Source organism: Carassius auratus, chromosome 5 (genome assembly GCF_003368295.1).
Source record: "Carassius auratus strain Wakin chromosome 5, ASM336829v1, whole genome shotgun sequence".
Taxonomy (NCBI): domain Eukaryota; kingdom Metazoa; phylum Chordata; class Actinopteri; order Cypriniformes; family Cyprinidae; genus Carassius; species Carassius auratus.
The window spans coordinates 21871827-21897638 of NC_039247.1; the positions used below are offsets into that span (position 1 = coordinate 21871827).

Here is a 25812-nt window from a genome sequence, read left to right on the forward strand (position 1 = left end):
ACAAAATTCTGCATATGTCTTTGTGAAATTGAAATGATAAATAATAAAATTAACTTGAAATTTTAAAACAAATCCTAAATCAAATAAAAAAATTCATACAACGAAAGGAAATATCTAAATTTAAACAAAAAAAAATGTCTGTGCTCTATTTTAAATCAGAGGAATAACTATCCAAAAAAGATGCTAAATACATGTTATTTGGATTGTATAATTAACAAAATGAAGTAAAAAAAGATTTTGGTCTGATTTTATCTTTGTGAATAACATGCAAATGTCACTCTCTGACAGCAGGTGCCACTAATGGAACACCAGGTTTTTAAAGGTTGCTTCCCCTTTAAGACCGAGTGCAGGGATCCTATACAATAATTCACAGGAGATTTATTTCTCCACTGTATACAGGGCCGTAGCTGGGGTAAGCGGGCCCCAGTGCAGGTTGTACCAGTGGGCCCTGTTTGAAATTGTTTAATTTGTATGTTCATTCGTTTTTATTTATTTGTGCTATTTACACAGTGTTTAAGTTTCAAGGTACAAAAACTGAATAATTAAATGTAAAATAGCACTGGATAGTCTTCAATGTAAAATGAAATCTACAATCAAACCAAAATTTATTCAGACACCTTCAACATTATGACAATATTTACACTACCATCAATTTGTTGACCAATTACCAAGCAATGCATAATTTTGTTCAGACTGTGGTTTGAAAAGGTTTCATTAGCAATTCAGGGGAAAAAAACACATAAGCAATACATGGTGCTTTCTAAGGTGCTGAATAATTTTTATTTCAATAATATTCAATATATATATATTTTTTTATCAATTTCAATAGTAGTTCACTGTATGAAGATTCTTTGGGTATAATATGTCACAGTTCACTTAATTTTGGTATACTCACTTACAGAAATGTATTATAGTGTTCTGTACCTACTAGTCAAATATATCAAAAAATATACTTGGTGTCTGAATAATTTTTGGTTTGACTGTGCATTAATTTTTGTTAAAACCGATATAATACACATCCCATTTTGTCCCTCAACTGTTTACTTTCTAACTGACAGTTTTTTCGAGCACACTTTCTAAGGTGGGTATTTTGACATATTTTGTATGTATTTGTCGGCACAAGAGCAAAAAGAAGCAAACTCGGTGTCCCCCCCTCATCCATGGGCCCCTATAATCGTCCCCACCTTTTACCCCACTAACGACGGCCCTCACTGTATACGTTCACTTAAGACATATATATATAGAGAGAGAGAGAGCAGTTTGGTTCACTTCTGTTGTATTAATATTTGTAATTGAAGCAAAGTACATATATATAATTTATATATATAATATTTTTTCAAGGCAAGTATAGTTTACAACTTGTAAGTATGCACCTCTTGTTTGAATTTGTTTTCATTCTGTAGTATTGTTTCAGTGCTTAATTAAAAGAACATCAACAACAACTCATTTCCAATAAATTATTACATGTATTGTATGTTCAGGGAAAAATACCAAACAAAACGTCTCCGGTTACTATCGTAACCTCGGTTCCCTGAGAGGCGGGAACGAGACATTACGTCAGCTAAGACGTATATGGGAACTCTTCCCTTCTCCACTTTCACTGAAATCTTATTGGCTAACGCCAGCTGGGGACAGCTGGCCAATTGACGCGAAGCATGCAAATACTGGCGGGTAAGCGTGCAGTATAAAATGCATGGGCGCGAAAATTACGTCAGAATCACGACTGAACGCTAGCACAGCTGATCAAACAGCGACCACGGCGGCTAACGTAATGTCTCGTTCCCGCCTCTCAGGGAACCGAGGTTACGATAGTAACCGGAGACGTTCCCTCTCGAGGCGGTAACTCAACATTACGTCAGCTAAGACGTATATGGGAACTGTATAAAATCCCGCCGTGAGAGCAGTGAAGATAAGCCCTGAACGGAGTCAATCACGCTCACACAAGCAGTACAGTTCTAGCCAATGGCCGTGTCGCTAAGAGTGCTTGCATCTGATAGGCGGAACTAGGCCAATGAGACATCTGCTCCGACCCTAACAAAATATGCATAACTTCAAGCAATATATCGAAATCTGCACTAACCAGGGCAGACACAAAGCAATAAGCACTCAAGCATGAGAGTTAAACAGAGTCGACGGCGTTTGCGGTGACTGCTGCATAAACCATTTAAACCATAACACAGAGTTAGCAGCCATGGTAACTACTGTATAGCTGGTTATAACAGCTTTAATGAATAAAACTTAACTCACCGAAAAACATGTGACGCTACAGAGGGTACATCCAGCTTGTAAAACCTGGCGATTGTGTTCTGGGAAGACCAGCCAGCAGCAAAACATAAATACTGGACAGACATACCTCTAGACCAGGCCCATCAGGAAGCATTTATAATGTCCTCGCAGAATGAGCTCTGATGTTGAGGGGGTAATCCTTCCCCTGGCATTTGATTGCGTCCACGATCCAGTGAGAAAGTCTCTGTTAGAAACAGCACGTCCCTTATTACATCCACCAAGCACACGAACAGCTGGTCCGACTGACGAAAGGCGGCCGAGCAATTCATATACATCCGTAAAACCCTAACAGGGTCCCGGCGCTCTGAGTATCAGCGTCGCGCGAGGCTGACGGCTCAACAGATAAGGCGGGCAGGGAAACAAAACGGTGTATTGAGTGACTTCGAAACGAAACCCGGTCTCGGCCGGAGAGTGATCATTACAGTCGCCAGGCCCGAAACCAATGCAATATCGTTCACCAAACACTCACGAAATTCTCCAAGGCACTTCGCTGAGGCGAGAGCAAGAGGCAAGGCAGTCTTCAGGGAAGCTCCTTAACCGCAATCGAAGCTAATGGCTCGAACGGTAATAAGAGATAGAGCCCTCAAAACTAGAGCGAAATCCCACGGCGGCACGGAGGGCGGCCATGAAGTACACAATCTACTTGCTCCCCTGAGAAAACTGAATACCAGAGCGTGCTTACCGATCGTTTACCCGTAACCGGGGAACGAAAGCGGCAATAGCGGTCACATACACCTTCAGCGTGGATGGTTTCAAACTCCCGCTATCCAACTGTGCTGTAGAAAGCGCAAAACATCCGACACGGAACAGGTCCCCGGGTCAATATAAATGTTCTCGCACCATTTTGTGAAAACTCACCACTTCTGCGCGTAGCAGCGAATGTTTGATGATGCTCGCGTCTCAGTAAGTGTGTTTAGCACTCGTCAGTGCAGAGTGTCCCGCTCATTAGGGTCCCCGCAGCGGCCACACATGAAGGTTCCACAGCTCGGGGCTGGGGTGCTATATTGTGCCATTCGCCTGAGACAGCAGGTCCTGCTTGAGGGGGATTCGCCATGGGGGAGCCATCAGTAACTCTCTCAGGTCCGCGAACCAGGGCTGATTCGGCCAGTTCGGGGCCACGAGTATAACTGATGCTTTCTCCTCACTGATTTTGCACAACACAGGCAGAATCTTCACAGGAGGGAATGTGTAAGCCTGGCTTCCGGCCAGCGCGATGTCAGAGCATCTCCCAGCAGGGGGGGAGTGAGATAGCAAACGTGTTCTCGCTCGTGGCAAACAATCCACTTCCTCCCTCCCAAATCATTAGATCTGATCTTGGGTGAAGCCAACATCTCCTTAAGGAATCCCGTTCCTCAAAAGCATGCTCACTCCACGGTTCAAAGTACCGGGGATGTGCGACGCTCCTATGGAGATTAAGTGTCGGTCCGCCCACAACAGGAAACTCGCTGCCTGTTTGAATAGAGCTCTGGAGCGCACGCCGCCCTGGCGATTTATGTACGAGACCACAGACGTGTTGTCGGTTTGAATCAGTACATGTTTCCGCTCCAATTTCGACCGAAAGGCTTGCAGGGATATTAGGACACCGCTTCCATTATTCCAAACGGTTTTGTGTCACCTTCTCTGTGACTCCGACCACAGGCCCAGACGCACTGCTCCCCGGCCTAGATCGCGTTCGCAGAGAAAAGAACTCCTGGGCTGAACATATCCGGGCTGTTCCACGGTCTCAGAGTGCTGACGCAACTGTGAATGACCGTAAGTGCTTGTGGACCGAAGACCACGCCCTCGGCGGAACTCGAGTTACAGCCAAAACTGTAGCGGCCGCAATGTAGCAGACCCAGATGGCACACTGAAGAAGCCGCCGCCATCAGTCCCAGAAGCCTCCGAAATTCCCTCAGTGCAAACGACCTGCCCAGTCAGAAACAGCGCAGAGTCGATGAAATGCTCTAGAGAGAGATGGGCTCGCATCGCCATCGAGTCCAAACATATTCCCAGATATGTTACAGTCCGACTCGTAAAAACACGCTCTTCTGCATATTCACACGCTGTCCCAGCGTATCCAAACGGCGAAGCATTGTTTCCACGTGACTGATAGCACATCTCTTGAGTGGGCTAAAATCAGCCAATCGTCCATATAATTAAACATGCGCATTCCGCTCGATCTGAGGGGAAACTTCGCTCTATCGCTCTCTCAGTTACGTACTCGATGGCGCCGCGCATGGCTGCTTCAGTGCTTGGCTCTCCAGTGTTTGTACTGTTTTTGTTCGTTTTTCCTGTTTTTTGTTTAACAAACACTATCAGTTTCACCAGGGATGAACTGCTGAACATTCGGCAGAACACACCACAAGATCTTTTACCAGATTTAAATTATTCAGACGTTTTACTGAACGTTGTTATCGGAGGAGCGGCGGCGCTGATCAAACGCTTCAGGACGCGCAGACGGGGGAAGCGAGCGGGAGCGCTCGTCAGACTCAGGAAGCGCGGATTTCGAACGCCGTTGCCTAGCATCCATCTGGCAAATCTCCGCTCTCTACCCAACAAAACAGACGAACTCCTTCTGCTCTCTCGGACAAATAAGGATTTCTCTCACTCTGCTGCTCTGTGTTTCACGGAAACCTGGCTGAATGACACCATACCGGACAGCGCGCTCCATCTGCCGGGCTTTCAGCTGTTTAGAGCGGATCGTGACACAGAATCAACGGGGAAATCGCGCGGCGGCGGGACATGCTTTTACATCAATGAGCGGTGGTGTAGAGATGTAACTGTGTTAAAGAAGATGTGCTGTCCTGATCTAGAAATGCAGTTTGTCAACTGCAAGCCGTTCTATTCGCCGCGGGAGTTTCACTCGTTCATTCTGGTTAGTGTTTACATCCATCCGCAAGCGCACGTGAGCTCAGCTTTACAGAAACTCGCTGATCAGATCACAGAGACAGAACAACAACACCCTGACTCTGTTTTAATCATTCTGGGGGACTTTAATAAAGCCAATCTCTCCCGTGAACTGCCAAAATACAGACAGCATGTTACATGTCCCACCAGAGACAGTAATATATTGGATCACTGCTACACTACAATAAAGGATGCATATCACTCTGTTCCACGAGCAGCTTTGGGAAATTCTGATCACTATCTGATTCATCTTATACCATCCTACAAACAGAAACTTAAATCTGCTAAACCTGTAGTAAGGACTGTGAAGAGATGGACCAGCGAAACGGAGCAGGATTTACAATCTTGTTTTGACCTCACTGATTGGAGTGTTTTTGAAGCTGCTACCACTGATCTGGACGAACTCACAGAGACTGTAACATCCTATATTAGTTTCTGTGAGGATATATGCATTCCTACCAGGACTTATTTAACATTCAACAACGATAAGCCATGGTTTACAGTAAAACTCAGACATCTTCGTCAGGCCAAAGAGGATGCCTACAGAAATGGGGACAGGGTCTTGTACAATCAGGCCAGGAACACACTGAACAAAGAGATCAGAGCGGCTAAAAAGAACTACGCTAAAAAGTTGGAAGACCAGTTTTCTTCCAACGACTCAACTTCAGTTTGGAGAGGACTGAGGGCCATCACAAACTACAAGACACCATCCCCTTGCACTGAGGCTAATCAACGGCTTGCTAACGACCTGAATGAGTTTTATTGCAGATTTGAAACCCCCAACACCCATTCTGACCATCTCCCTGCACAACCATTAACACCTCCTGCAATCCCCCGTTCCACACCTACTGCTCTTCAAATCTGTGAAGATGATGTGCGCCAGGTCTTCAAGAAGAACAAAAGAAGAAAAGCACCAGGCCCAGATGGTGTTACACCAGCCTGTCTGAAAATCTGTGCTGACCAGCTGGCCCCCATCTTTTCACAGATCTTCAACAGATCCCTGGAGTTGTGTGAAGTACCTTCCTGCTTCAAACGCTCCACCATCATCCCCATCCCAAAGAAACCCAAGATAACAGGACTTAACGACTACAGACCTGTGGCTCTAACGTCTGTCGTCATGAAGTCGTTTGAAAAACTGGTTCTGGGTTATCTGAAGGACATCACTGGACCCTTACTGGACCCCCTGCAGTTTGCTTACCGAGCAAACAGGTCCGTGGATGATGCAATCAACATAGGATTGCACTTCATCCTGCAACATCTGGACAAAACAGGGACTTATGTGAGGATCCTGTTTGTGGACTTTAGTTCGGCTTTCAACACCATCATCCCAACAACCCTCCAGACCAAACTGACCCAGCTCTCTGTTCCTAGCTCTATCTGTCAGTGGATCACCAGCTTTCTGACAGATAGGCAACAGTTAGTGAGACTGGGGAAATTCACATCAAACAGCTGCTCCACCAACACTGGCGCCCCTCAGGGATGTGTTCTCTCCCCTCTGCTCTTCTCCCTGTACACCAATGACTGCACCTCTAAAGACCCCTCTGTCAAGCTCCTGAAGTTTGCAGACGACACTACAGTCATCGGCCTCATCCAGGACGGTGATGAGTCTGCTTACAGACAAGAGGTTGAGCAGCTGGCTGTCTGGTGCAGTCTTAACAACCTGGAGCTGAACACGCTCAAAACAGTGGAGATGATCGTGGACTTCAGGAGAAACCCCCCTGCACTCCCCCCACTCACCATCATGAACAGCCCTGTGACTGCAGTGAAGTCATTCAGATTCCTGGGAACCACCATCTCTCAGGACCTGAAGTGGGACAATCACATTGACTCCATTGTAAAAAAGGCCCAACAAAGGTTGTATTTCCTTCGCCAGCTGAGGAAGTTTAACTTACCACAGGAGCTGCTGAAACAGTTCTACTCAGCCGTCATTGAGTCTGTACTGTGTACTTCTATAACTGTCTGGTTTGGCTCAGCAACAAAATCAGAAATCAGAAGACTACAGAGAACTGTTCGGACTGCTGAAAGGATTATTGGTGCTCCCCTGCCCACCCTTCAAGAACTGTATACATCCAGAGTGAGGAAAAGGGCTCAGAAAATCACTCTGGATCCCTCACATCCAAGTCACCCCATTTTTGAACTTTTGCCATCTGGCCGGCGTCTTAGAGCCGCAAATACCAGAACAGCAAGGCACAAAAACAGTTTCTTCCCCCAGGCAATCTACCTCATGAACAGTTAAATGTTCCCCACTTATGCTTATGCAAACAAAAGTGCAACATCCTTATATTTATTTGTTACCCCTCCATCCTAGTACATCCCTGCATCTTTTTTCTTTTTCAATCCTATTCCATTATCATTTATAGCACAATTGTTTATACACTTATTTATTTGACTACCTTTTTTTTTTTTTTTTTTTTTTTTGTCTGTGTGTTGGTGTCTCTGTGTACTGGAAGCTTATGTCACTAAAACAAATTCCTTGTATGCGCAAACATACTTGGCAATAAAGCTCTTTCTGATTCTGATTCTGATTCTGATTCTGATTCTCTCTCGAGCAGACTGAGAACTTCCTGTCGCAGAACAGGACGGTTTTGGGGCAAAGTCAGTGACGGGACCACGCCATTGAAGCGGGGAGGTCTGCGTTTGAATTGGAGAGAATATCCGTCGTGAATTATTCCCAGTATCCACGGTGAAACGCCCGGGATAGCCCTCTTACCGTCCATGAGATGACACGGCGGACGCGTTACGTCTACAGCCACTGATGGCTTGTTTTATTAGGGCCCCGCCCCCGCGAGGCTGGAAGCACTGGCGGGAGGGCGGGCGCGTCGCTAAATGGTGTGACACTCTTGCGCCATCATGAGGCCATTATAATCATGGACTGTGGCTCTGCGCTGTTTGAGACAGGGCGAGTGACACAACATTGGGTGCAAGAATTTGTATATATGCTTCTTTAGTACAATTTTTACTCACAAAAACATCATTTAAACACATATAGCAATCGTCACCCATAGTGATGTGGGGGACATGATGCATGTGTCTTTGTGGTGTTGGCACTCTCGCTCCTTCGCGAGGCCATTATAATAATAGGTTGTGGCTCTGCACTGTTCTGAGACAGGGCGAGTAACACAGAGATGAGTGTAAGAGGAAGTAAAGCTCTTTAGTTGATTGTAACATGCTTTTATTGTGGAACTCACACAAACAGCATTCAAACAGACATAGCAATCGTCGCCCGAAGAAACATGGGGGACATGATGCATCTGAACATTGAGGGTGACACCGTGTTCATGTGGTGTTGGCACTCTCGCGAGGCCAGTATAATCATGGGTTGTGGCTCTGCACTGTTCTGAGACAGGGCGAGTGACACAGTGATGAGTGTAAGAGGCAGTAAAGTTCTTTCGCTGATTGTATACCTGTTTTTATTGTGGAACTAACACAAACAGCATTCAAACAGACATAGCAATCGTCACCCGAAGAAACATGGGGGACATGATGCATTTGAACATTGAGGGTGACACCGTGTTTATGTGGTGTTGGCACTCTCGCGAGGCCAGTAATCATGGGTTGTGGCTCTGCACTGTTCTGAGACAGGGCGAGTGACACAGAGATGAGTGTAAGAGGAAGTAAAGCTCTTTAGTTGATTGTAACATGCTTTTATTGTGGAACTCACACAAACAGCATTCAAACAGACATAGCAATCGTCGCCCGAAGGAAATGGGGGACATGATGCATATGAACATGGCGCTTGGGGGCGGGGCCTCCCGCTCACTCACTCTTTCACCGTCAGGGAGACGGCTCGTATGGCGCGCTGGCTCTCTCGCGGCGCGGGGTCCTCAACTGACCCTGACGTTACCTTCCAGGCTCTTACCACTGCTGGTTTCGGCAGAAACGAGCGTCCGGTTCAGAGCGGGGTGCCACTGCGGGTTATTTTAGCTGGTTTCAGAGCCTGGCCCGGTGCTTAGAATCTCGCAGAAGAAGACTGGGGTGAGCGACGGGGTATCACGTGGCTCATACTTTGGCGCGCTTTCTGCGTCTCTGAGAATAGCTCCATGACGTCACCAAAGAGGCCGGAGGGAGCAACTGGAACGTTTAGGAGCGGCCTACGGTCCGCGTCTTTCAGGACAGCTAGGGAAGCCATAGGTGCCTGTAAAGATGACCATGAGCTCCGTGAAACAGCTGAGCAGAGCGCTTAATAGCAATCAGCGCGAGATCAGTTGCCGCGATCCTGATGACGTCAGCGCTACTGTGCCGCCGTTTGCCTGAAACACCTTGAGTATTGCCCTGGTAAAGAGCAGAAGCTGCACTTGCTCTTTCTAGACTGTGGTCCGGACCAAAAGCAGAGGGAGACGAGCACAGGTGTGTGGTAACAGTCTCCTAGACGAGGGGGGGGGAGGGTTTCCGTCCCGTCCACGTGCGTGATATGGCCTTCGTAGCAGAGTGGGTGCGCGCCGATTGGGGTGCAGCCCACGATTTCACCACGAGCTCTTGCATGCCTAAATGCCATCTGGTAGCAGCTCGACTGGAGGAGCCACGAGTCTAGTTACCCATCACAGGCTCGTCATGTGCGTTGCAAGCGAGACTCAGCTCCGAGACGACCTTTCCGAAGACCCTGACGAGCTTCTCCTGGAGGTCTCAGGGCCCTCTTGGTCGGGGCGGTACCACTGAGAGGCCCAAACCTTTTTCGACGTCGAAGCGACATGGAGTCGTTTTCCTCGCCAGCTCCGAAGAGGACGAAGTTCGCGGAAGCTATAGTCCACCACGCCGACGTCAAACTCGTCTTCGGGCGGGGGAGGGCCCACCAGCGGCTCGCTGGCGGCAGTGGGCCTCATTCCCGCCGTCCTCCGAGCCACTCTGGCTCTGACGGCGCGCACTGGCAGCTCGGTACACTGGGCGCAAGTGTTGTCCGTGTGAGAATCCCAAGCAGGTCACACAGAACTGTTGAAGGTCCGAATCTAGCATTAGCAGCCATCGGATGCGGAGAGGAAAAACAGGGTGAGTAGTCCTCTATTGCAACTTCCACGATGACTTAGATAAGACTTCTAGCGTGAAGAAAGAGATTCAGACGTAATTTTCGCGCCCATGCATTTTATACTGCACGCTTACCCGCCAGTATTTGCATGCTTCGCGTCAATTGGCCAGCTGTCCCCAGCTGGCGTTAGCCAATAAGATTTCAGTGAAAGTGGAGAAGGGAAGAGTTCCCATATACGTCTTAGCTGACGTAATGTTGAGTTACCGCCTCGAGAGGGAACTCAATTTCCCATGTACCTCACGTTCACGCTCAACCCCGGAAGTAGATTCTTCTTCTCTTAACATGGCGCAGATCGCAGCAAACTAGCAGACACTTTTCTGAAGTAACTGCTAGTACTGGTAAATTTGTAACAAAATAAATTATATGGATATTATCCCACTAGAGAAGTTATCCCAAGAAAGGTTGTGTGAGGTAAAATACGTTTTGTGCTATCTAACTCTTTGCTTGTTTAAAAGATCGCGTATTACTGTCAGTGCTAACCGACAGGTTTTATTAGTATGAATTTTATTTCCCCACATTTTATAGAATTTAAAATCATTTATTTTAAGACTGTTAAGTGTGATACTCATCATTTGCTAAAGTTGCTACTCTAGGACAGCCAGAAAGCCTGTTTTATAAGATTAAGTGATCTAGCTACTATTAGCCCAATTATTTGAGAGCAATTAACGAGCTGTTTCAGTATGTAACGTTAGTCCTAAAAATTATTCAAGCATATTTATCTGCATCATGGACAAGTGTTTCTCGGTTTTCGAGTATTTACTGGACTCCGGTTTAGTCACAATTACAACAACCTTCATTCATTCATTCAAAATCTGCTATTGTGTTTCATTCGGTTTGACTTTTATTTAAGGTTAGTAATTGTAACCCGCAAGTTATGAATGAGAAACCTCATAAATTTCCTTCGGAGATGCTGGATATAGTTTTTGGATATAAGTGTACCGATTGTTACATTGCATTACTTCATCTGATCTGCCTAAAATACTTAATGCTCTAAAATAAAGCCAGGTTTCCAAACTAATTTTGTTGACATTAAAATTAAACGTTTTTAAAGAGGAGTTTTAGATATGTCTTTTCAAAACTGTAATAAAATCTTAAATTAATTAGGCAAAGGATACTGCATCTATACAAACCCCTTTGTTAAAACCTCCAGATTATAACTGAAAAGTCTGACGCAAGTGCTGCAGAAATGGAGATGCCTGGATCATTTTGAGAGACCGGGCTTTAAAAATATGTGTCGTACTTGAAGTCTACAGGCACAAATAGATAAGTTGCAAAAAAAATGTACACTTACATTTTTTTTCAATGTTTTTATTTCCATGTCAGTGCTGTGGAAAATGGTTGCCTTGTAATGTATTGTCTTAGGAGAGGTTTACTAAAAAGATAATAGAAGTAATCAGAAGGTAAGTACATGAAAAGTGCATTGAATTGTGAGAAAATATTACTTTGAATGACCAGTGTTTTTGACAGTGAGTCCTGTAAGGTGATTATATTGAGCATGTCCCTCAATGTTTAGTATGTAATATGGAAAAACCCACATTTCACATGTTAATATGGAAATAGACTGACCTTGAAATTGTGCTCCCCTTTTCTTTTTCCATCTTTGTAACCTGTGATGCTCTTTTCTTTAGATTTTCCGTGATGGCGTCAGGCGGAGAACAAGCACATGTGGCCTCACAGAACTACAGCAATGAGGAAGGAGCAGCCTTTGACATGACCACTAGCGAGAAGGTAACACTGGGCCATCATTACTAATAAGTCACTGCACTAGTTATTGCGGTTTCATTTTTTTGTGTGCAAATGTGACATTTGGCATTGATTGCATTTCTCCATCAGGTGGTGGAACTGCTAAACCAGGCAGCCCTCATCTCTACAGAGGAAAAGCTTATTATTCTCAAACAGGTTTGGAAATACTTTTCATATTGACTTAAACATAAAAATCAGATGCTTAGTGTTCATGATTATGTAGTTCTGTTCTCTGTCTTTTTATTATTAGGTGCAGGAGTTGATTATCAACAAGGACCCTTCATTGCTTGACAATTTTCTGGATGTAAGTGCAGTCTGTACAGACTTGACCAGCTTGTGTAAGGAGGTAGATGACACAGAAATTAAATTCACACTTTCTGCTTTCATCTATTCTCGACAGGAAATCATCGCATTTCAGACAGATAAATCAATTGAGGTGCGAAAGTTTGTCATCGGGTTCATTGAGGAGGCATGGTGAGTACTGGCTTACGTGATCTTAGATACGAATCATCGCACCTCAATAAATTGTAAAGTTAGTTGGATTCTCAAACTCAAAATTGATACACAAGAATGCCATCATAGTGGACTTATATCTGTTGAAATTTCAGCTTACTCCATCTGAGATATTTCACTCATTTAAAAAAAAAATTTAAGTCTTAGTCTAGAAGTGTTCTGCATGTGCAGTCAAACTCTTCCCATTATAAAAGTGGGATTATAAAAAGTTTGCTATAGGCCAAGACACACAGACTGCTGCTGTGTTAGAACCAAGTAGGGCTGCACGATTAATCGAATGCGGTTGTCATGCGCATTTTGATACTAAAGTCGGTTCTGTGATCAGCAGTAAATCATCGGCACATGCTTTCAGATGGAGCGACATTTACTATACGTAGTTCACTAACAAGTTACGCGAAAAATTGCTTGTTAGTGAAGTACGGCCCTGTGTAGTAAATGCTGCTCCATCTGAAAGCATGTGACATAAATACCACATTTAATAACATATTTTTACTCCAAACACACTGCATAACATCAGTCAAGTGTTTGAAATAAATCCTTCTGTCAGATGATGTGGCTTCTTAGACAGAATAAGGCACGCAACCTATTTCAAATTATTCTAAGCAGTGACAAAGGGATTGCATTAAATAGATTTTAATTTGAATGAAAATTATAATAATAACAGCTCCGATAAACCATATAATGTCGTAGTCCTGTGTTTATTAGTCATGTTGAATCAATGAAAGTAGTTAAGTCTTCTGTTTATTCAGCTGCAGCAATAGGCATTTCCTGGGTTTCTTCTTCAGAGCGTATTTAGATTTTCGACGTGAAAGCGCCCTCTGGCCTTTGGATGGAGATTTACTGCTGATCACAGAACCGTGTTTCTCTGAAAGATACGCACGACAATCACAGCTTCTGTCAAATCACAATCTCGATTCCATTTCCATTTATCTTGCAACCCTAGAACCAAGTAAAATAATAAAGGTGGTTTTGCAATACAAAACACAGACAAATCACTCAAAACTAAACTAGGAAAATTAGAAATGGTCAGGTAATCTCCATCAAACTATCTGAGAGGGATTGATTCGTACTGCACAATAAAAAAAATTCACTGAGTTCAATACTTCATACACCTATCATGACCAGTCCCTAAAGAGTTGCTTCTTGTTCATTCAGTAAAAGAGACAATGAGCTGCTTCTGAGGCTGATTGCCAACCTGAACATGCTGATGAGAGATGAGAGCGTGAATGTGGTGAAAAAGGCCATTCTGACGCTCACTCAGCTATACAAAGTGGCTTTACAGGTATCATTAGTTTTCACTCACATACACAGTATTCAGTGTTTGCCTGGGCTGATAATTTTAAGTGTCTGACGTGTTCTCTATTTGTTTCTGTTAGTGGCTGGTGCGTGTTAAGAGTGTCTCGGACATGGAGGAGGCATGCTGGGATATGATGACCCAGATAAAAGAGGATGTTCTGGCCTTGCTGGATTCCGATAACGATGGGGTTCGCACTCATGCCATCAAATTCACAGAGTCCCTCATCATCACTCTGTCACCACGGACACCTGACTCTGACACGCCCAAGAAACAGGAGGGAGACATCAGCCTGGACAAAATCCCCAAAGACCACACATATATCCGATATGGTAAGAGCAGAGTCACATTTTCAGACAACGTTTTGGCTTTCAGTATGGTTATCGTTTTTTTATTTTTATAAATGTATGTGCTGTATGTTTGAGTGAAGGGTGGCATGCATGCAGCTCATGAATTAGTGTGTTCAGTGTCTCTGATTTGCACATGCTAATCTCTGCATTTGAGTTTGGGTCGCTTGTAACTTGCATTTGGGAACGCTACTTTCCAGCCATCTTCACAAACTAGTGATGAGATGTGCTTTTAAACTGTCAGATGCTGATAAAGGGGAAGTTTTAAGGGCTTCCAGTGGTTTTAAAAGCTTGATTGTTTAAGGGTCACATCTCAGTGGAGTCAGCTTTCTTAATCTCGACTTGTGTATTGCAAACACATACAAGCTTCATCACTGTCTGTCATGCGAATCTGTTCCCTTTTCAGGCTTAACTGATGGTAAAACTAAGGACATTATTAACTGTCTTTACATTGATGTTAAAAGCTGAAGCTCGCGATTATGGAGAGGGGCGATACAATTCAGAAACGTGCTTGTGGTGTTCAGCCAATCACAATGCATTGTACACAATACACAAAATAACGATCATATGAATGCTAAAAATAGCATCATATGACCCCTTTAACATTTGAAAATGAAGAAATCAAGACAACCATTTTTATCAGAATAGTTTGTATGAATAATTATAATTAAATAATAATAGTAATAATAATAATTATAATAATTATTATTATAATTATTATTTAATTGTCACACTGATATAAAATCACACATTTGTCAATGTTGCAGCCTGGATGAAATTCACAAAGACCACATATAAATCTTAAAACCTGATTATTTTTGTTGATATTGAAATATTTACATAAGATTTTTTAATAATTTAATATTTATATATTTAGTAGTAGTAATAATAATAATAATAATAATAATAATTACTACTATAATTTCTATTTATTATTCATATTGATTTATAATAATAATAATAATAATAATAATAAAATATATTGGGCAAATTGTGCAGCCAAGCACAGCAAACTTTGAACTTTTTCTTTTTCATCTGTGAAATCAAAATATACTGGCCTAATGTCAAAACTTGTTAAAGTTTCACAGAAACATTTTCATTCTGTATTTTTGCTTCCCTTTCCTCTCTCCCTGTCTTCCTCACCTCCTCCTGTCCTGCTCTAAGACACCTTATGTGAGGAGGGCAAGTCTGCTCTGGAGCAGTTGTTGAAGTTTATGGTGCACCCTGCCATCTCCAGCATTAATCTCACCACTGCACTGGGATCACTGGCCACGCTGGCCAGACAGCGGCCCATGTTCATGTCCGAGGTGGTGCAGGCCTATGAGACGCTACATGGTGAGTTCCGTCCACTGACATTATTCAAAATACAAATCTACTAATTTATTTTGTTCTTAATCTGTTTTGTTGTGCTCCCCAGCTAACCTGCCGCCAACTCTGGCTAAGTCTCAGGTAAGCAGCGTGCGCAAGAACCTGAAGCTGCACTTGGTCTCGGTGCTGAAGCACCCCAGCAGCGTGGACTTCCAGGGCCAGATTTCCACTCTGCTGCTGGACCTCGGCATGTCTCAGAGTGAGATCACCCGCTGCACGCCAGCCACCGTACAGCCCCGTAAGAGACTCCACCATGAGCCCTACGTTGAGGGCAAGAGGATCAAGATGGGTGAGTTGCTGTTACTTGGACATCGATCAATTTGTTGGCATGGATCAATTGAAAAGGAGAGAAGTAATGACTCGTTTGTGCTTGCAGATGCCCCTCTAGCGGAGGATGATGAGGATAAAGAAGAACCAGCTCCAGTCGTCACCCCAAAACCATCCTCCTCTGTTGGCACCCAATCAGCCATCGATCTCACTGCTGAGTTCCTGTTGCCTTTACTGACCCCAGACAACGTGGCCAACCTGGTGAGTTTAACTTTGTGTGTTTCTTTAAATGTTGTAGTAATAATGATCAAAATAATAATCATCATCATTTTAAAACATAATAAATTGTTTTTTAATATGATAGTTAAAACATTTTAATAATTTAAAAAATATGAAGACAAAAATATGAATGCAGACTAAAAGTACTTAATGAATATTTAATAATTATGGTGTTGTATTTTACACTACAACTTACAGTGATAATGTTCTCAAATTCTTCACTTATAGTCATTTAAAAGCCTCAAACTTTATTTTGGTGGAAAACTGCAGGGAGATCTTTAAGTCTGTTTATTTGATCTTTCTTGCTATAAATATTGTAAAATCCTGAAAACTTCTGCACAAAAATGCTGGAAATTAGACAAAAGTGAAAATGCAGTGATTCTGGTGCATGTTTCTAAATGCACATAATAAGTAACACGCAGAGATGTTGTTTGTGTGAAGCAGTATTTTCTGCAACATAGGAAGAGTGTAAATGAACAGAGTGCTGTGCTATAATCTCAAACACGCTGCATAAAAGACAAAATCAGTGTTTTTTTTTTTTTTTATAACTGCAACTGCGCTACTTAAATGTGCTAACTTGCACTTTTTAATGATTTGTGTCAATGCAGGTGCTCATCAGTATGGTTTACCTGCCTGAAGTCATGCCGGCCTCCTTCCAAGCCACCTACACACCTGTAGAATCAGCCGGCACTGATGCCCAGATCAAACATTTGGCCAGGCTGATGGCCACACAGATGACTGGGGCTGGCCTGGGACCAGGTGAAATGATAGTTATTTAAAGGCAAGGAGAGATAAACTCCTTTAGTTTGTGTGTTGGACATCATCTCCTCTCTCTCCTGGTGCACAGGTCTGGAGCTGTGTAAGGCTCGAGATGAAGAGGTGAAGGGGGAAGATGGTGGAGCGGCTGAGTCCAGCTCCAAAGACCCTCTGATCATCCGTAAGCTGTCTGCTGTGTCCCTGGGTCAAGCCATCTCAGTGTTGGGGGCGCAAGCGGCCTACAAGAGCCCTATCACTGAAGAGGCACCTCAGATCAAGAAGCTTCCAGAGCCCATTCTGCCCAGCACACAGCCCAAGTAAGAGTGTCCCTATAGCACATCAGTGATGAGCTGCCCTCTGAGGCAGCATCCTAACTAATACACCGTCTCATAAGAAACTGATTTGGAGCAGAAACTAAATAGTGCTAGTCAAGTGAAGTGTGCCAAAGATTTGTGTTTGCTGTTGGATATTGCATGGCACTACACTAATAATGTGATATTTTAAAAAACAAATCTTAGCACAGCCACATATTAGGTAAAACATTTTGTTTTTAAATAGTGACTTAAGATTTTCCACTCAACTGAGTTTTCTTAGTTCACTTTGCCACTGTTTTTGATCATTTCTGCACGACTATTAAATAATGATTTTTAATCATGAGCATTATTATTAAACAAAGAAATTAAACAAAGTAAGAACTATATTGTAATAATTGCACTGTTAAAAAAAATATATATATGTGTATATATATATATATATATATATATATATATATATATATATATATATATATATATATATATATATAATTTTTTTTTCACTTACATTACAATAATAAATTTAAATCACAATACAAATTTTTACAGCATAACACATACATGCAGCTCCTGATACTGTGTTTCTCAGCATTTCATAGCAGCCTAATTCAGTAAATGAACCAAGCTGCTCTGAAACGCTGAAAAATATATGATATGACTGATATGACTATCACACTAAGTGATATTGCTATATCAGTTTTATTTGTGATTGTTGTTTTTTTAAATGCCAAATCCAGTGTGTGGAAAATTATGCTGTGGTGACCTCTAGTGGGTTGTCTCTAGTGTTAATTATCTGTTTTGATTGGTTGTTTCTTTTTGTTTTCCTCCCCATCAACCCTCATTCAGAGCTCCTGGGGCCAGTGGCAGAAAAAAAGTGTTTAAATTGGCCGACGTGGTGCAGCCATTTTCAGAGGCTCAGATTGAGAAACTCAGCAACATGGCCATCAAGCGCATCCTCCAATCAGAAAAGGTCATTGCACAGAGTGGGATGTCCCATGTGAGTTTGCTCTTTGGGGTTTTTCTGTACATACCACCTCAGCCTCTATATCCATTTCCTTTCACTTTTTTTTTTCACTTTCATTCTACTAAGTCCACATTCCTGTTTTATCTTCTCCCAGGTCCGTGTGAAGCTGCTTGCACGGTTGGTGACCCAGTTTGAGGGTGGGAAGAAAAATGACTTGTTGCAGTTTATCTTGGAGGATATGCGGGGCAGGAGTGAGCTGGCCTTTTCTCTGCTGTACCACGAGTACAATGAATACCTGAGTCAGCAGCCCTCTGCCTCCCTGGACAGCTATGAGCACTGTCTGTACACACTGCTGTCCGGCCTGCAGGAGAAACCTGAGCAGAGGGATGGGTGAGAAACACCTCATAACATCACAAATTATTCAACAACATGATACAATCATCAGTGAATTAAAACAATTCATCAAAGTTAAAGGTGCAATTTTTTGTTTGCCGATATAACAGTGTTTTTATATATTAGAGACTCTCAGTCTAAATCTCTTTGACCGCAGATATTTCCTTGAAGTCCCCCTCAGATTTTAAGTTAATATTTTGATAATTTAACACATTTGCATGTTCATGCTTCTCTGATGTTGGTTAATAGTCACATGAAATGCAAGCAAACATGTAAAATATTTTGTCTAGTTTGCATTTTGATTTTGTAATTATTTTAATTTAACATTTATTTATTTAATAAACTCCAGTTGCAAACCCTATCATGAATTATTCTGCATTCATCTTAAAATGGGTAACATTTGATGCATAATGTGTAATTATTTGTTATAATCTTTGGTTAAATTTGTAGTAATCTACTAAGGAAAGTCCATATTTGGTTTATTTCAACTTTTTCACGATTTTAAAATGCCTTCATTAGTTTATTTGAATATTCCTACAGTAAGACAAAATAATATTTAAAAGTAAAAATATTAGTTTTTTAAACATAGTTTGGCTGGTCCTGCGACTTATAGTCGGGTGCGACTTATTTATCAAAATTAGTTTGACATGAACCAAGAGAAATGAACTAACAGAAAACATTACCGTCTCCAGCCGCGAGAGGGCGCTCTAATACTGCTCCTGTAGTCTACACTGAGCAGCATAAAGCGCCCTCTCACGGCTGTAGATGGCAATGTTTTCTCTTGGTTCTTGGTTCTAAATAAATGCGACTTATAGTCCGGTGCGACTTATGTTTTTTTCCTCGTCATGACGTATTTTTGGACTGATGCGAATTATACTCAGGTGCGACTTATAGTCCAAAAAAAAGGTAATGAGATTATAAAATCTGCATCCATAAGAATTAATTTCCCGAATGGTTTTAGATATTTAGGATATTTGAATTTCTCGAACACATTTCATATAATTTTATCAGCAACAAAAATTCAGTGCTTGTTTTATATGAACTAATATAACCATTTATATGATATTTTTAACTATTCCTGAATTTCATTTATGACAGGCTTTTCACCAAGCTTGTGTTGGAGGCTCCAGTCATCACAGACTCTGCACTGGAGGTGATTCAACGCTACTGTGAAGATGAGGTCAGCCACACTACTACACTTCACCCCCACTTCACCGTCTGATGCCAACACTTATACAGTCATTATCTGCATATACATGTACATGTTAAATCTTCATAAAAGAAGCTCTAATGTTTCTTATGTCTTTCAGTCCCGTGTTTACTTAGGCATGTCCACTTTAAAGGAGCTCATCCTCAAACGCCCATCCAGACAGTACCAGTACCTCAATGTCCTTCTGAACCTCAGCTCTCACGAAAAAGAAAAGGTTAACCTCTAATCAGCCGTCAGTCATTGTTTCATGAAATAATTACTTAATAGTATAATAACGGTCTCCACTGATGTTCAGGTGCGCTCCACTGCTCTCAGCTTCATCAAGCGCATGTATGAGAAGGAACATCTGAAGGACTGTATTGAGAAGTTCGCTCTCACCTACATGCAGTTTCTGGTCCACCCAAACCCACCTTCTCTTCTGTTTGGAGCAGGAGAGGATACAGGTTCAGAGACTTTTCCTAGACTTTGATTAGGTTCATGGACTATGTGCTCATATTTGAGAATTAAATGACCTTCCTATAGAAAGAAAATGAATTGCTAGTATGATAAAGTAGTGTAACATGAACTCACTTGTTCAATCCCGTTGTGTTCTCAGAGGTGGCGGCTCCCTGGACAGAGGAAACGGTGCGGCAGTGCCTTTACCTCTATCTCTCCCTCCTTCCCCTCAACCATCGTCTGGTGCATGAGCTGGCTGCTGTCTACACCGAGGCCATCGCCGACATCAAACGCAGTGTGCTCAGGGTCATCGAGCAGCCTGTAAGACCCTCTCATCCATTTTACATTTACATTTATTCATTTAGCTGACGCTTTTATCCAAAGCGACTTAGAATTGCTATATATGTCAGAGGTCGCACGCCTCTGGAGCATCTAGGGGTTAAGTGTCTTGCTCAGGGACACATTGGTGTCTCACAGTGGATTTGAACCTAGGTCTCTCACACCAAAGGCATGTGTCTCATCCACTGCGTCTTTGGCATTCAATCTCAATATCCAATATCAGTTAAGGTTTGTCTGTTTTGTTTGTTCACGGACACTTGATGTGTATTACAATAGTGGGGAACTAAACTACAGATTAGTTCAAATTCAATTAAAAGGGGACTTTCTTATTCTTCAGAGGATTTTGTTAGCTAAAAAATTCTTCATAGTTTTATTTTCAGTGCGTATATGTTAAAAGTTTATTTTGTCAACATTAACAGTGTAACTTTAGAAATATTTATATTTTTTTTATATTAAAAGGTCTGTTGAATTTCTTTTCACTTTTTCATTTTTGCATTATGATTGTCTTTTTTTAATATTTCTTTTTCTGGTTTTCCTTTATTTCAGGTTTATTTTGACTTATTTCCGTTTGTTTTGACCTATTCCTCACAGCTAACAGAGATGGACCAAAAGAAAAAAAAATTATTATGATAATTTTATGATAACTATAATATGATTATTTATGATAACTATAATAGTTTCATCAATGTTTTTTCACAGATAAGAGGAATGGGAATGAGCTCTCCTGACCTGCTGCTCCTGGTGGAGAACTGTCCTAAAGGAGCAGAGACGCTTGTCACTCGCTGTCTGCATATACTCACTGATAAAGGTGTGTGTGTGTGTGTGTGAAAGAGAACAAGAGTGATGGTGTCTGTATATGCATCTAAAAGTTGACCTCGCATGGCTTGTTTCATGTTCACAGTGCCGCCATCTCCTGAGCTGGTGGAGAGGGTGAGGGATCTTTATCATAAGCGAGTGCCAGATGTACGCTTCCTCATTCCAGTCATCAATGGCTTGGAGAAGGTTTGTTTCGTCTTGTGTGTCCTCCTTAGATGTCTTGTATTGTTTCATCCACATCAGAGCTAATCACAAAGGTACAGCAGTGGTGAAATAAGTCAATTAAAATTTTCCATATTTAGGTGATGTTAGACAAGTGAAGCATCTAAAAACCTCTTTCACGTGATAAAAGCAATAACACACGATCTGGAGTGGAGTTGACAGCAGCTCTGAACAAGACTCATCTAGTTAGATTTCAGCGCCAGAAAAATCTGTTTTATGCAGGGCAATGGATTAATCGCTCCTAACATTAAAATATATTTTCATAGCTTCAAATGAATGTGCAGACAGTATTTTAATGAGTACATAAGTTGTTTAATGCTAGCTTTTACTAAAAAGTACAAATATTGGTACATTTGTTTCATGGTATCTCGATACAATGCATTTACACCTGTGTTCCTTAATCACTGAGACGAGTGGGTTTCTGACGGATCAAAACCAAGTAGCCAGACGCAGCTTGCAATGTGCAAGCATTCTGCCTGTGGGGAAAAGATATTAGCGTAGCATTAATTGATAATTACTTTAATAAATTAAACTGCATTCATAATGATTCCTTGATTGTGTTGAACAGAACGAGGTGATCCAGGCTCTACCAAAACTCATCAAACTCAATCCTATTGTGGTGAAGGAGGTGTTCAACAGACTGCTGGGCACTCAACATAGTAATTAATATCTGCTTATTTTCTTGTGCATGTAATGATGTTGACAAAAATGAGGCTGCTTTCATTTTATATTATTGGTTTGTTTGAAGTTGTGGTGTAATTTCAGTCTCATGTTTTGCTCTGGATCAGTAGAATTCTAGTGAACTTGAGGGTTTGTCTGTTCTGTAGGTGAGGGCAGCTCCTCCATGTCTCCGCTCACTCCTGGAGAGCTCCTCATCGCCTTACACAACATCGACTCTTCCAAGTGTGACATGAAGTCAATCATCAAAGGTATCATGCACACAAATCCCATCTGTTTGTTTCAGGAAATTTAGTTAAATGCTTCTGTTTTTCCCCATTCTCACTGATGCAAATTCAGCTTTTGAATGCCATACATTTTTAATATTCAGACATTGCTGATAAATTATAAAAATGAAATGGAAACAATTAAAAAAAATATATATATATAATGTTAGGATCTGACAATATTTGGCCGAGATGAAACTATTTGAAAATCTGTCATATGAGGGAGCAAGAAAATCTAAATATCTAAGGAAATATTTAAGGAAAATCACCTTAAAAAGTTGTCCAAATGAATTCTTAGCAATACATATTAATAATCAAAAATTAAGTTTTGATTTATTTACTTTAGGAAATTTACAAAAGATCTTCATGGAACTTAATCTTTACTTAATATTCTAATGGTGTTTGGCATTAAGAGGAAAATCAATAATTTTGACCCATACAATGCATTTTTTAACTATTGCTACAAATGTACCCCAGCGACTTTTGACTCTCTAGCGGTTAATAAACAGAACTGCTTGCGTCTTGCGGAAGGACATCGTAGCCGGAACTACTTCTCTCTGTTTATGTCTATGAAGAATCAAAAGGTACTGGGTTATTCCGCCGCGGTATCCCCGAAGCAATCTAAAATAGTCCGAGTATAAACACTTATTATAGGTGCACCCTAGTGATTCAGGACAAGCTAAAAACACGGTTTGGAAAATGGATTCATGGTGTTCTCGCTTATTATATACATTTTTCTACATTTTGAACAAAAACAAAGTTACGGACCGCAGCTCTGATTGGTTATTTTTTACCGGGAGCGATGGAGTTTCTGCAAATGGCAATAGGACCACTGGGAGGAGCCAGAGGAGCTTGACTTTTTTCACAGATTATCTGTCTCATATTCTACTGTCAGGACATAATGACAGGTTTAATAAATATGTAAAAAAAATTTTTTTACAAAAGTTCCTTACAGCACCTTTAAGACCAGTCCAGATTCCAGGGTCACATATGTGAGTTGAATTTAGTGTAGTTTATGTGTAATTGAATATATTAATAATCAACATTGAAAAAGATAATGCCCCCAACGTAGTGAGAATTCTTTCATTCACCCTTTTGCTGTGTTTTTTTTTCACTCTTTAATGTTTTTTTTTCTCACTTTCCACTTGGTTCATTTTCCCTCTGTAGCCACTAACCTGTGTTTTGGGGAGAAGAATGTGTACACGTCCGAGGTGCTGGCCGTGGTGATGCAGCAGTTGATGGAGCAGACCCCTCTCCCCATACTGCTGATGCGTACGGTCATCCAGTCCCTCACGATGTACCCACGCCTGGCTGGTTTCGTCATGAACATCCTAGCCCGACTCATCCTCAAACAGGTCAATGGACTGAACCCTTTATGCTCATTACCGGCACAGTTCTCATAAATAATCGCATCATACTCCTCTCTCATGATGATCTTTTGCTGATTGACTGTTGATCGATCCTGCAGGTGTGGAAATATCCTAAAGTGTGGGAGGGCTTTGTAAAGTGCTGCCAGCGCACCAAACCCCAGTCCTACAACGTTCTCCTCCAGCTGCCTCCAGCACAACTGGCTAGTGTGTTTGAGCGCTGCCCGGAGATGAGGGAGCCCCTCCTACAGCACGTTCACTCCTTCACCCCTCACCAAGTGCGTATCACAAAGCTTGCCGGTTTTATCCTGAATCGGTGTTAACTGGGAAATGCATGTGAACTGTCATCTGTATATACTGTGTGCACCAGTGTTATCGTTAAACATAAAACATTGTTTAAATTCAATCAAATTAAGCTGAAATAAAATCTAAATATTCAAGGACAGGAGAAATGTTAATAAAAAAAGATTGAAATATTAAAATAAACAGTTTAGTCAAATAGAAATATATATATAAACACTAACATTTGAAACAAAAAAGTTGCCAAATGTATGATTTATTTATATAATATTTCTAAATGTTATGTATCAATATTTATGTATATTAATATTTTTATTTTAGATACATGAAACACATGCACAAAAAAAATATATTGTACCATAATTCTATTCCAAAACATGGATATGAATAGTAGGAAGTGACAATAGTTTCAATTTTCACTTCTAAATAATTTTGATTTAATCATGTTTTTTCATTGTTTCTGTAGCAAGCCCACATTCCAGCATCTATAATGACCGTTCTGGAGGCCAACAGCAGGAAGCCAGAACCAGAACCACAACCTGAACTTCATCGTCCAGAAATAATAGAAGAGAGAGAGGTATGTTGCATTGAAATGGTAGCAGTGACAGGTATTTTCTTCTGTTTTATGATGTATATCCGAGTGTAACAGATTATCAAGACGACAAAATGTTCGTTGGTCTTATGATTCCACTCACGAGTTGTTGATTTGCACTTTGAGATGTGCATGGAGACGTTGCACTCACTCAAAAGTTGAATGCAAGCTTGCCGTCGATTGTGAATCGGTAGGTTTAGGCAGACAAAATGATGGAGAAGTCTAGCATATGTCACCAGAGAGAAGACTTTCATTTATACTGAAGTTATCACATTCTAACTAAATCAGTTTTCAAAAGTATTAGTTATCAGCCACATAAACCGATTATTACATTGGTCGATCTCTACAAAATACCATGAACATTACAGAAATGAGTTTAATGTTCATGACTTTGGATAATCCACCAGTAAATAGTCTGTCTTGTCCACTTTTGTTCATTAAGGTGCCAGTACCAAAGCATATATCAATGCCTGCACCAGTATTACAAGCAGAGCCTCCAGCCCCGACACCGGTCGAGTTTACTGAACCACCACCACCACAAAAACAGACCCCCAGGAGCGAGGAAGTAGAAGAGCCCATGGAGCAGGAGGAGACCGACCATGCTGCACTGGAGGTCACGTCTGAAGCCGTATCACAGGTAAAACATTTGAATCATCAACATCATTCATGGCACCCATGCAGACCAGTGCAAGAGCAAATAGCACTGGCTGACCGATGACTTTTACCTTCAGCAGGTGGAGGTGTCTGAGGAGGCATCACAGTCCAACTCCATTTCAGAGAAGACCGATGAACCCATGGAGGAGTCGACTGCGATGGATGTGGCTGAGCAACCCAAAGAGGAATCTGAGGATGTCGCTCCAGAAGCAGGAGAAAGCAGCGTGGACTGATGCCGCTTGAAATCCGACTGAACAGAAGCACTCACATTGAAAAGACGTCTCTTTCTATACTGCTCTGTTCAGTGTACTATGTATCTGTTAGTTTAAAGTAAAATGGAATATTTTGGTTAATTTCTTTAGCAGTTACGAATTGTTCAAATTAGTTTAAAAACAAATAGATTTTGAATGTGCCACAATGTTTTCATTTCTGGAATAAAATGCCATCTCCAACCAGTAAATAATGGAAACAAATCACTGGTCTCTGTACTTTAGTATCTTATG

General features: G+C 41.7%; 1 protein-coding gene across 3 annotated transcripts; it reads left to right on the forward strand.

Annotated features, from left to right (window-relative positions):
• The first annotated feature begins 10447 nt into the window (after positions 1-10447).
• sympk (symplekin) lies at positions 10448-25782 on the forward strand. Of its 3 annotated transcripts, XM_026253283.1 has the most exons (28): positions 10490-10508; positions 10583-10603; positions 11821-11920; positions 12026-12091; positions 12186-12239; positions 12336-12409; positions 13604-13730; positions 13825-14074; positions 15254-15424; positions 15507-15746; positions 15834-15985; positions 16612-16762; positions 16851-17076; positions 17920-18070; positions 18192-18427; positions 19529-19610; positions 19741-19854; positions 19936-20083; positions 20236-20396; positions 21114-21222; positions 21316-21416; positions 22021-22111; positions 22280-22381; positions 23564-23751; positions 23865-24041; positions 24530-24640; positions 25098-25292; positions 25387-25782. In XM_026253283.1, the coding sequence occupies exons 3-28, from the start codon at positions 11831-11833 to the stop codon at positions 25540-25542; spliced, it is 3723 nt and encodes a 1240-aa protein (XP_026109068.1). In that variant the 5' UTR covers positions 10490-10508; positions 10583-10603; positions 11821-11830; the 3' UTR covers positions 25543-25782. The 3 variants fall into 3 exon arrangements, with proteins under 3 accessions (XP_026109059.1, XP_026109068.1, XP_026109074.1); XM_026253274.1 differs by having other exon boundaries at positions 10448-10603; XM_026253289.1 differs by lacking the exons at positions 10490-10508; positions 10583-10603 and adding an exon at positions 11574-11592.
• Positions 25783-25812: the final 30 nt, after the last annotated feature.

Coding starts and splice junctions, on each gene's coding strand:
- sympk (XM_026253274.1), top strand. CDS start 11,831: ATGGCGTCAGGCGGAGAACAAGCACATGTGGCCTCACAGAACTACAGC. Junction 12,240..12,335: donor TGCTTGACAATTTTCTGGAT/GTAAGTGCAGTC, acceptor TATTCTCGACAG/GAAATCATCGCATTTCAGAC. Junction 25,293..25,386: donor CGTCTGAAGCCGTATCACAG/GTAAAACATTTG, acceptor TTTTACCTTCAG/CAGGTGGAGGTGTCTGAGGA.